The sequence below is a fragment of the Nyctereutes procyonoides genome, unplaced genomic scaffold, assembly GCF_905146905.1.
Source record: "Nyctereutes procyonoides isolate TBG_1078 unplaced genomic scaffold, NYPRO_anot_genome, whole genome shotgun sequence".
Taxonomy (NCBI): domain Eukaryota; kingdom Metazoa; phylum Chordata; class Mammalia; order Carnivora; family Canidae; genus Nyctereutes; species Nyctereutes procyonoides.
Genome location: NW_026575119.1, coordinates 1,617,291 through 1,629,757, shown reverse-complemented (window position 1 = coordinate 1,629,757; position 12,467 = coordinate 1,617,291). Strand labels below are relative to the sequence as shown.

At 42.8% G+C, this 12,467-nt stretch overlaps 1 protein-coding gene across 20 annotated transcripts in view; it reads left to right on the top strand.

Annotated features, from left to right (window-relative positions):
• Window positions 1-12,467, top strand: part of SVIL (supervillin) — a 231,753-nt gene that overhangs the window by 174,652 nt on the left and 44,634 nt on the right. For 19 of the 20 annotated variants that reach the window (XM_055334465.1, XM_055334464.1, XM_055334476.1 and 16 more), the window contains 2 exons: window positions 477-702; window positions 8,348-8,477. In XM_055334465.1, the coding sequence (XP_055190440.1) occupies window positions 477-702; window positions 8,348-8,477 (356 nt within the window). The remainder of the gene's footprint in view (window positions 1-476; window positions 703-8,347; window positions 8,478-12,467) is intronic. The other variant, XM_055334469.1, reaches the window with a different exon arrangement.

Genomic DNA, 12,467 nt, shown 5'->3' with positions numbered 1-12,467 from the left:
GGAATGAAGACTTGAACCCAGGTCTGTGGATTTCCAGACTCCTTCCACAGTCCTGTTATGCAGACAAGTAAGCTGTCCTGCCTGGGGCTTTAATTCTCTTTCTGCAGTTACATAAAATGATAGTGTATAAGTTACAGTGGTGGTTTTAGTTTGTGATTATAGCCATTTGAAATGTAAAAGGATGGTTTTGGAGTAGGAGAAACATTCTGTAGTGTGTAGTTAAAGCTCACTTCCTGCATCTTGCACACAGGAAAAGACCAGTTGTCACAAAACCATTTGCTGTGTGCAGTAACCTACTGGGCAGTTTGGTTTCCCTGCAGAGTATAGCGTGCTGCAGATTTGCATAAATCCATGGAGATTGGGTAACCCCCCTGCGCCCACATATTGAACTCTGCGTGCGGATGGCTGGGGGTGAGTCGCTGAAGGAATGTCTGCCTGGAGGAGTGAGTGCTGACGGTGCTCCCTTTCCTTCCCAGCAGCAGAGTTTGGGGAGCCTGCTTCTGAGCAGACGGGAACAGCAGCCGGGAAAACCGTCACCCAGACTGCAGCCCCCATGTCCTGGAAGCAGCACGATTCTGTAGAACCAGTACAGGAGAAGTACCCCAGGAATCCATGTGCCATGTTTGCTGCCGGAGAGATCAAAGTGCCAGCGGTGGAGGGCATTCTGGATTCAGCCAGCAAAACCATGTCAATTAAAGAAAGGTAATAGGATTGAATGATTAAGAAGTAATTCTATTAGGGAGGAGCTGACAACTTGCTCATAGGAAAATATCCAAGTAATGGGCAGAGATGACGTCATGATCCTGGACGTGTAGGGGGTGGTGACCGTGAAGGAGTGTCAGTTCCAGACTTAGATGAGGGAAAAAGCAGACGCAGACTTCCTCTTGCTTCATTTGTTTGGGGTTCCATTGTCTTTTTTTCATATGAAATTCTTTGTCCGGTGATGGGAGCTGAGATCCTGGCTCTTTCCCCATCAGACACATGGCTTCAAATTGAATGCATCCACTGCTTTGTGACTGTCTGTCTATGTAAAGTGTGTGTTAGATGGAATGAAGATAAACCCATATTTGGGACATATGTCTTTGGGACTAGAATCTAAGTTTTGTTTATTCTACAGAAAGTGAGATGGATGACTCTTCTGAACTGGGTTTAGAAATTTTATATCAGATAATAGCTATGAAAGGTTACATTTCAGTATCAAGTAACGCTCTAACCTCATTTCATTCAAAAGAATAATGGAGTATTGAAAGGATATGTTTAAATGGGACAGATACAAAGACCTGGAGGAAATATTTAGCCACCGAGGAATTAAGCAGCAAAAGATGTCATAGCGACAGAAAGACTGGCTGCAAAAGATCTCTATACATTTCCAGTGTGACAAGCACCACCTACTCTGCCCAGCTGGACCCTTCCTTAGCACCTCCCATCATTCAGAAGCTTTCTTTCTCTGTCGGGAAGTGGCTACTCTGATTTTTCTGAATGCATTTTGCACTCCCTAAGACATATCTCAAGCCGCAATGAAAATTCATCATTCTGTTTTCAAGTCAAACTTTTTGAGCATGATTCATAAAAGGTTAGATAGATGGAGCCCTTCACAACTGACAAATTAGTAAGATAGTTAAATCTTACTTTTGCCTTCACTTGTTTAAAATTCATAGTAGGTGAGACTGCTGGACCGGACTTAGATGAAAGGGCTGATGTTACCCCTTCAGCTAAATAACGGTGATGTCTTGAATCAGGGAAGCTGTCTGGCCTGTGCTGGCATGAAGGCCTCCTCCACAGACACCAGGACCAGAGAGATTCTGATCCCAGGGATCCTACTTCTGATAATCAGTTGGATGAGAAGGAAGAGACATCATTTAAGGGAATTAATGACAAATATCTCTTACACACAAGTTCAGGTATTTTATACATCAGAAAATATTCCCAGGGTGAAATTACAGCGAAAAATATCAATATGCCCCCTTCTTTCACAGGCTCTTAAAGGAAAGTCTCCATCTTTAGGTATGATCTGTCTGCTGGGACTTAGGACTTTTGATGAAGTTTTGTGCCTTTCCACTATGCAGTAAATCTTGATTTACTTGCCTGTTCTTGGTAAATTTGAGTTTATCTGTATCTTTCTGTGACCTGCCTGGAAGTGGGTTCAAAATTGGCTCTCCGTGCACAGGCATCTATCTTCTGGCCAGTGGGAGACAGAACTTCTCACAGTCTCCAAGAGGCTCCTGATCCCATTCTGTTGAGAACCATGAGTAAGGAATATTTCAGCTATTGAGCTTTTTAAAAATAAATGCTTAAAAAAAAGGATGAGGGACACTTTTTTAAACTTTTTTTTTTTTAAATCACAGATGGACTGTAAAAATACAGTTTTATTTATACAGTACAAATAAAAGTACTGTCAAGATAAGGGGGAAAGATCACTGGTGATGTATATCTATTAGCATCATTTATGACAAACATAGCTGCTAATTAAGGAAGAGAGACACTTCTCTTAGAAAATACATTGTCAGTGATCTTTTCCCCCTTATCTTAATAGTACTTTTATTTGTACTCTGCTGAAAAAACAAAACTCTATATCTTGACAGTCCATCTATGATCATTTTTCCTTAAGTGGGGCCCCGATCCCTCCCTTCTGTTAAGAAAGAATGAAACTTGGCCTATTTCAAATAAGAATGCTCTTTGCATATTATTTGGGCTTTCCAAATAATGTGAAGTATGACATGGAACGTTTAAACCTTATTTTAGTTTCTGACTGTTTCATTTTACCAAAGGAGGGGTTTTGTTTTTCCAAGAGACACAAAGTCCCACAGGGGTCAATGGGACAACCCCAGGTGCTCCAGCTTTCCCTTGGTAGGTAGTGGGGTGAGATTCACACAGCCCCACACTGGTGCATCAGCAGCCCACCTGTGCTCCATCTGGGAAACCGACCAGAGGACAGAAATGTTAGCAAGACAGCAGTGGTAGAAAGATTGTCCTCCTCCTGCAGTCATTTTCTCAATTCACCTGTTCTCTACATGGCTTATTTCCAATTCCATGTTCACATCAGAATCTTCAAGAGGTAGAGACCAGACTTTGAAGATTTCCCTCATCATTTCTAAAAAGTGGCATTTCTGGCTTCCTCAGCTTTGTGCATCTGTCTCTTTTCTGCTCAGGATGTGGGCATGTTGAGATGTTGAGTCAGTCATGCATTCTAAGGGGCACCTGGGGTCACCTTCCACCCTTGGAATTCTTCAGGTACTACCTCACTGAATGCCAAAGGCAGCCCTCATGCAGAGGTGATGCAAACCCCATTTTGTATATGATAACTGGGTCTTAGAAGAGTGTAACCACTAAGAAATTACAGGAAATCCGCAGTACACTCCTCCTTTAGGGTAGGCTGGGGTTCAAGGAAATGAACCCAAAGGCTCCTTTCCTTTCTTCATCTCTTCTCACATACAGAATGCCAAGTTTGAGTCATAAGCAGCACAATACTTCAGGTACAATTGGCTTTTTCCACTGGATTAATAAAATCACTATTTCATAACTGCCTAAATGATTTGGGTTTAAGTTACCCTTGTTTGGGTACTGCTTTTTTTTTTTAATATTTTATATTTATTCATGAGAGACACAGAGGGAGAGGCAGAGACACAGGCAGAGGGAGAAGCAGGCTCCTTCTGGGGAGCCCGATGCAGGATTTGATCCCAGGACTCAGGGATCACAACCCGAGCCAAAGGCAGATCCTCAACCCCCTGAGCAGCCACCCAGGCATCCCTGTTTAGGTACTTCTTTGAAAAACATTATAAGTCAAATAAATTCTTTAGGGGGAAAACTTTTGAAACCTTTTTCAAAGTGTACAAATATTATCCACAGTTACTGAAGCAATCGTATCTGTACTTTCATATTCAGGGGAGGACTCCTTTAAAAAAGGCAAGAAAACCATCCTCTCACTGGGAAATTGGTGCATTAGGGCTTAGTTGAACTGCCAGAATGGGGAAGAATGTGCCCCTTACCCTTCGCCAGCCTATAGTGGTCTGCCCCATAGAGGCCCACTCTGGCTTCCATGCCCCCTACAGTTCCCTCCACCCACTACCTGCTCCCCACCAGTCAAAGGCTATGTCCCTACTTCCTCTACAGGGACTGGAGGCTCTTGCTCAAGATTTCAGCTCCAGAGGGCCCCCAGATTTACTTAAGACTTAGGGACAGAGATGTCTGTCCCCTTTGCAGACTCTTTCTGATCTTTGATTTGTCCTCATTTAAAAGACACATGAGCTCACTCCTGCGGCCTGCAAACCAGCCAAGACCAAGATCTGATACAAGTACTAATCAGTGCTCGTCAGGCCTATCTGAAATCTGTGCAGTGCCTGTGATTCTCCGAAATGTGGGGGCATTTTTCAAGGGGAACGGAAAAAGAAAAACTGTAAGATTAAGGGGCACATGGTTTCGTGTCCCACATTTGACCCAGCCCTGACTGCCGAGAACCTGCAGAGCCCGGTCTAAGCAGGCCGGCCTCTCAGACCAGGCTGAACACAACATGTCAGGCCAGCGTTCCCTGCTGAGAAGAGTGCGGGCCTGGGCAAGAGAAGCAGACATTTCCCCAGGCGGCCTTGGAAGCACACATCATGGTGGCCCCAGGCCAGGCCTTGGGGTTAATAGGCTAACCCAGTGCCACTCACTGGGTTCCCAGCCTCAGACTAAGCAGATGCCTAGGCTCTCAACATCACAGCCCTGCAAATAGCACTTGGACTTGGTGGATGTTAAAAGTGCTGACAGTTGTTGGAATTGCATAGGCAGTAATTTATGTCATGTGTAGGAGCAGACGTTTTGCTCCTCAGCCCCCACCAGTGCACAGCGGTCTCCTTGACTCAGAGGGTCATGGGATCACAGGAGGAGAGAAAGGCGTCCCACCCTCCTCAGCTTGTTGAACACCAAGTAGGAAATCTGAAGGGACAGGAATGATGCATTGCAGTTTCAGTGCATGTTATTTTTAAGTTAGCCATCATTTACACTCCATAAGCTAGGGCCGGGTCCAAGTGCCATGTGGGCTAAATTGAAACATTGCTTCTTCCATGTTATCCTACTCACTCTGTAGTCTTTGGAAGTGCCAGACGATGACCCTGCCAACACATCCAGAAGCAAGATTTCAGTTTTTTGAAATGGATGAATTCTTTGAAGGCCATCTCGGGAGGGGGTTGGGGGGACAACATTATAAGAAAGCCAGGATACTATGCAGTTTCTAAAACATTTGGACAAAAATGTGTCCGGTCAGCTAACAACACTAGTGTAGAGAGACAAGGCACATATTGGGAAGCAGGGCACCCCCACCTGGAAACCGAAAATCCCTGCCCCCTGACACACAGCGTGACCTCGGTCAATGAAATCCTTGGCCTGTGTGTGCACTCTTGCCTCATCTGTCACATTGAGAACAATATCCAGCTTTTTTGAAACCAGTAGAGCATGAGTGGACTATAAAGTGATTATAGATTCCACAGATTGCTATTTTCTAAGTCAGGTTTACGTTCCTCAGAGCAGACACCAAGGAAACCATATGGTTATTTGGATTATGTTTTCATTGCTCCGGATACCCAGGAGCTTTGTTTTGAGAACATCCTCAAAGACTGTAGCACAGTGTTTCCCATAAGCCCAATCATGAGGATGAATTTGACTTTTTGGATTCTCTCAACTCATTTGGGATCAAATCTGATTAAAAAGGTAGATGGCCAAGATGAATTACTACTGGTCTGTGTCAAAGGTGAAGTAAGAGACAGAAGCTGGTTCTGAGACCAGTTTGCAAGGAGAATATGAGGAAGATGAATATCTCTTGTCACAAGATGGTAAATTAGAAGTACTTTTCCATTTGGGTGTAAAAGTACTGGCAATACTCACTTTTTAAAAATCTCATTTATAGATACTTTGAAACCTATGAAAGCTCTATGCAAATACTAATTATTTTTTCATGATTTTACTAGGTTATTTTTTTCTTATTAGAACAAAACTGACTCATTCAGAATACTTAGAGAAAAGAGAAATCGTTATATAGTCTGAAAACACCTGAAGGCACTGAGAATTTGTTTTTAAGTATATGAACCAGCCCTGGTGGCTTGCAGAGTACTGTCAAATATCACAGACTATAGAATGTAGGGCTAAATGGAACTTTTAGCCAAATGGGACCTGTCTTAGGATTCTGACTCTATCTAATTGCCAACATGGTTTTTTTTTTCTCTACCACCAATCATGTGTCTGACACCAGTTGGGAGTTCTACAATTCAGCTCAATTCTGACACTGTCTACTTGGAGATGACATCAGATCCCACAGGTTAAGGGTCCCATCCTATAAAAATGTCCCGTAACACACACACATACACACACACACAGATGCCAGAGGTAGGTCCCAGTTGTCTCCTAGACTTTTGACCCTATAGGCTATAGAATGGAGATTCCAATGACTGCCTCCTTTGATTTACTAGAGGATCCTCTAAACTCAAAGGTTTTACTTACTAGATCTCAAGCTTATTATAGAAGGATAAACACAGGAACAGCTAGATGGAAAACATGCCTAGGGTAAGGTATGGGGAAAGGATGTGGAGCTTCCACACTCTGTGAGCCCCATCCTTTTGGGTATATATGGAAACCTCATTACATAGATATGGTTGACTAGTTAGTCATTGGTCATTGATTCAACCACTATCCACTCTCCCCTCCACAGAAGTCAGGGGGTGGGACTGAAAGTCCCCCTCCTCTAATCACAAACCACATGGTTGGTTGGTTCTCCTGGCAACCAGTCCTCATCCTTAAGTGTTTTCCCAAAGTCACCTGATTAATAGAAAGACACCTCTGTTGTTCCCATCACTTAGGAAACTCCAAGGGGTTTAGCAGCTCTAGGCAAGAAGAGGTGATGAAAACCAAGTATATATATTTCTTACTATAAATCACAATATCACATACTGACACGGTGGTATTGTATCGGTTCTGTAGAATGACTGTGTGAGATTTTATCTGCTGTCACATAGCAGAAAGGAAGGAAGAGAAAGGGATAGGTCCAGAGTTTGAAGCTCCTGCTCCCTTGGGGGAGTTCTTTTCTTTGTTACTTACTTTCCATTATTGACTAAATGAATAGATAAGGTAAGGTATGATTATGTATAAATTTGTAGATGGAAGTAGATTCTTATTTGAGTACTGCAAAGTTTGGTTTTTTATTTGCTTAGAAAAACTTTCTTTAGTGGAGTCAGGAAAATTAGTAGAAGGGACCCAAGAGACCATCGAGTCCAGTTCCCAGTATGACCAACAAGGAAAGGAAGCCCAGTTGCTGGACCAGAGTTCACGACCATGCCAGAGCCGATGTGCTGCTTTGCAATATGCCGTTTATGGACTTGTACTAAGATGTTTTAAAAGACCTGGCCTGGCAGGGTTAGCAGAGAAGAAATGAGATGTAATCCCTTTTCCCCTCTAATCTTTACATTATTTGAACATCAGTTCAAATGAATTCAATGCTCACTTTGTTTCCTTTTATCTTGCCCACATTTGTCCAACTGAAATGCCTGAGACTGCCTCATTCATCATAGGAGAGCGAGCCGGAGCAGCCTCACACTCCTGAAAACAGCCTTTCACAGACTGTAGCATCCAGGCAGCTTGGTATCAAGTCACTTCAGAATTGAGCTAAAGTAGGTTAGGTAAAAATCTCAATTAATTAGATTCTTTTTTGGTATATGGCTTTCCCCAGGAGGAAAGTTTGAGTAATCATTTTAGAAACGGGTTTGTAGAGAATAGTTTCTGTATTAAGATAGATTGGAGAGACCAAGTGCCTTTGGAGGAAAGGAGTAGGGCTTAGAAAGAAAGAAAAATGAAAATCTCAAACATCTTCTTTTGACTTTTCCTGAAAAGTATGCTACTAAGCGATTTTCAGTTTTTTAATGCTTTAAGTTTTCAAATCCATTTCTGCTAAGTTTTCTGCAAAGGAGTACTCCATCCAACTATAGTCATTAAATGTTATTTCACAAAGTGACCAGAAGGGGTCATTAGGAGACATTTTTCTCTGGGGATGGTTACCTTTATCTCCTTGTTCTTAGTTCTTAACTCAAGGGCAGGGAGAAAACAGACATATTCCTCTGATGATGCATCTCTATCTGGCAGGTCAGATTTCAGCTTTGCATTACAATCAACTTTAAAATCCAGGGGTGGGGAGCATCTTAGAAAATGGGATGTTTGTATTAATTTCCAGACATGACTTTTTTAAGAACAAGTGAAACTCAAAAAGATTAAAATGAGGTAGCCATGGTCATGTTTTGGCCAAAGACTGACTAACCCAAACTATGGTTGTGTTAAAAGTAAGAGTTTGGTGCTGAACTCTTTTGGGTTGGCCTGTTTCTTCCCCCAGATTAGCGCTGTTGAAGAAGAGTGGTGAAGAAGATTGGAAAAACAGACTGAGCAGAAAGCAGGAGTACGGCAAGGCGTCTGTCTCCAGCAGCCTGCACATACAAGAAGCGGAACAGTCCCTCAAGAAGAAGGTAATGTTTTCCGTGTTGGGAAAAATCATTCAACTAACATCCTGCTTGCAAGTGCATCAGATAGGCAAGCATGCCCCAACTAATTACCACTCTACAAAGCACTGTCTTGCTAGGGTACACACTGCACATCTATCACATAGCAGCTGAAACCGAGCAAAGGGGAAAGTCTTGAGATGTTATCTAACTGGTAACAGCACTGTGTCCCTAACGTATCAGCAAGCAAGTTCCTACATTTTAAAGTATGTATTTTTACTTTGGTTTAAAACCTTCCTAAACAAAGTCAGACATTACAGTGTTATTAAAACTTTTATAGTGAAAATCTTTAATGGACCATGAGCAGTTTATAAGTTGCATATAAAATGTAGACTTGAATGTCCTCTGCTGAGATTTCAAACCGAAACATACAAAACAAGGGCATGCCTGTGATCAGTAATCGTTTTCATGATCCTGAGCTGAGCATATTTTACAATGAGCAGGTGTGACTTTTGTTGAGAATGTATAGCAAAATATGTTACATGTGTAAATAAAAGTAATACTTTATCGATACTGACAAGCATTTCATCTATGAAAGTATCAACAGGTTGTTAAATTACTAATGTAATGATGACCAGCTCTTGACCAGTCAGTGCACACTTTCAAAGCTGATGACGACTTTCCTATTGCTTGGCCCTACGATTGCAAATGCATGTGCTGGCTGGGGACAAGTGGGCCACCTGTCACACATCCACTGGCTAACTTCTAGGGTCAAAAGTCTTCAAGCAGAAATGAAAAAAACAACAACAACAACCAGAAAAATCCACCAGGATGATCACATACACCTCTCTTAGCATCTGTGGAAGAGAGGAATTATGAATGTGGCCTTCATGCATTCAGAGACTTACATAAAAGGGAGGTGTCCGTATAGGATGGTGAGGTGGGAATTCTGACACCATTTTATATGGCACTTGTGTGTCCTCTTAGGTTAAATTGAAACAGCAATTTGAATTTTCTTTTTTGAGACATATATGCTATTAAAGATAATGACCAAAGACATTAAATTGCAGCCATTTGTAAAATTCTCCAATATAGCTGGATATTAAAAGCATGTGTGCAAAATCAGGATTTCAAGAATGAGATCTTGAGGTGACAAAAAAAAAAAAAACCCAGGTCCCTCAATTTATCCCTGTTGCCCACACACTTTATTTGAAAGAGTCTTGAAATCATTGGTTCAATGATGACTTTAACACTCACCTCTTGTTGGCCATTTTGGAAGATGCAAAGAACCCTGAGTTGCTGACGGTCCCATATGGTCAGGTGAAAATTCAGATACAGATGTCATGCACAAAGCCAGCTAGGTTCCTCAGGAACCGTGAATGGGATAGGTGCCTTATCCCTTAGGAGATGGGGTAGAGAGATCATTTGAGCTAGAGGATGAGATCTGAACTACCTCCCACTTGACTAAGGTTTTCAGAAGGCAGAAGGTGCACGGTGGTTACTGTAGTTGCCCATGGTGGGGGAAGCACTAGGACTCTAAGCCAGCCTGAGGCCCGAGTGTGAAGGTGTGTCTCTGGGCTACTGGATGCTGCAGAAGCCACAGCCACAGTGAACTCGCTCTTCCTCCTCCTCAGTGACCTACTTCACTCCAGCCTGAGACAGTAAGCTCTTTGAAGTTAAAATAAGCCAATCTATTTTAGGCTTTGTAGCAGACATTGGGAGATCTCAAGTTCTGTTGAGGTCAAATGGTTTTCACATGGACCCTGATAAGCCCTTGGCTTCTTACTTCCCAAGGGCTGGCAGTGTATTTCAGTGACACCTTCGCTAGGCTCAGATGTGAGGTGGCTGAAACCTAATCTGTCTTCAGACAGTCCCCCGACAGCCGCGGAGTGCTTGAGAGACGCCACTGCTTGCTGGGTGTCTGAGCGCTGCCCCAGAGAAAGACATTCATACCATGGGGTGTGTGCAGATGGGATCTTGCTGCATGGGCTGGATCTAGACTTGCCAGTGGAGAGCTCTGCTAAGGGGAGCAAGCTCTGGAACATTCCACGTTTTCCACCAATGGAAGAAGAGAGCTGGTTATGTAGTCAGGGCATCACTTCTGACACAGTTTAATTCATTAAAGGCACATAATTGTGGTTGCCAAACATTTTCTGCTTGCCCTCATCCAGCTTTTGCGTGCTATAAGCCCAGCCCCATGAATTGCAGGCTGGAGAAATGCAGAGGAGGCAGGGAAACAGAGACAGAATTCTAGATAAATCACGTCCGCAGCCCCTATGAAAATCCTTGCTATCCAATAAAAATAGAATGTGAGCAACATAAGTAATTTTAGATTGTCTAGTAGCCACATTAAAAACAAATGTTAGGGGATCCCTGGGTGGCTCAGCGGTTTAGCGCCTGCATTTGGCCCAGGGCGTGATCCTGGAGTCCCGGGATCGAGGCCCGCATTGGGCTCCTGGCATGCAGCCTGATTCTCCCTCCTCCTGTGTCTCTGTCTCTTTCTCTCTCTCTATGTCTATCATAAATAAATAAATAAATAAATTTTAAAAAAAAATCTTTAAAAAAATAAAAATAAAAATAAAAATAAAAACAAATGTTAAATGATGCCTTGAAAATCTGTAAGTGTCCTGTTTATATCAAAGAGTTTGTCCCCAAACAAAACAAATTTGTGGTGCTCTAACTGGTGTCTCATTCTGGATCCTCCCTGGTAAGAAAATATCTGTTGTCCCAGGAATAGATTTGGGGAACTAACGTAGAACTTTCTTTTCCCTACAAAGACTCGTCGTGTCTCAAAGAATACCTTTTTTTAAAAAGATTTTTATTTATTCTTATTCATGAGACACATACACAGAGAGGCAGAGACACAGGCAGAGGGAGAAACAGGCTCCCTGTGGGGCGCCTCATGCAGGACTCAATCCCAGGACCCCAGGATCACACCCCAAGCCCAAGGCAGATGTTCAACCACTGAGCTACCCAGGTGTCCCTCAAAGAATACCTAACTTAACAGCAGTTCCCTGCTTTGCAAATTTATTCTCCCTGAATCAAGATCAATTATTTGGAACTTCTGAGTACAAACCATTTACGTAGCTGACTCTCTCATTCCCCACAACAACCAGTCTGGGTTCTTTCTCTCTCCTCTCTCTCTCTCTTCCCCTCCCCTTGCCTCTCTTCTTTTCTTCTCTCTCCTTTCTCCTGTTCTTGGTTTAGTCCTTCCAGGGCAGGGCTAACCTGACTGCAGCATTTTTGCTTCTCTGGCATATATAATTAGTTCCGAAGATGGGAAAGCCATGTGGTTTGTAGATTTGGCCGGGCCCGCGGTGTCTGGAATGTGTGCACTTGAGCATGATGTGAAGACCATTTCCTCCAGGCTAACTCATTCCATCCAAAGAGCGAGAAAAATGAAGCAAAGTTTTCAAACCAGGAGTCTCTCTGTTTAAAACTCAATTGCATTTATTTATTTTTACCAAGTAATTACTTTACATTTCAACCTCATTTTGGCATGTTTGACATCAAGGCATGTAGTGACTCCCATACAGTTTAAGATCATCCAGCATACCAGACTTTCTCCAGGAAATAAAATCCCTTTACAGAGTTTGCCATTACAACCCAGCTCTGTGCCTGTGTCATGGATGTGGGTTTGATAGCCAGCTGTGCTCAGTGACATCAGGTCAGTGAATCAAGCTAAGACCTGTGATATCCGCAGAGCATGTTCTTGAAAATCCAACGAAGGCAAATCTGCCAGATTTACCTTCTAATTGTCTGCCGACACTGACATTCCAAATCACAATTTAGGAGAAAGAAGTCCATTCAAAGAGCTAAGAGCCGAGGGAGAAAAAGACTGATGGTATGACCTCCGAATTCAAGATTATCGTCCCACTGATGGGATATGAGTTTACTTGGTGTTTGTGCCACCCAACCGTGTGAGCATGTGCATGCATCTGATTGAACCCAGGCACAAGTCCTTGAAAATGATTGTGACACTCTAACCCAACCCTATTCTTCCAGCACTCTGCAATA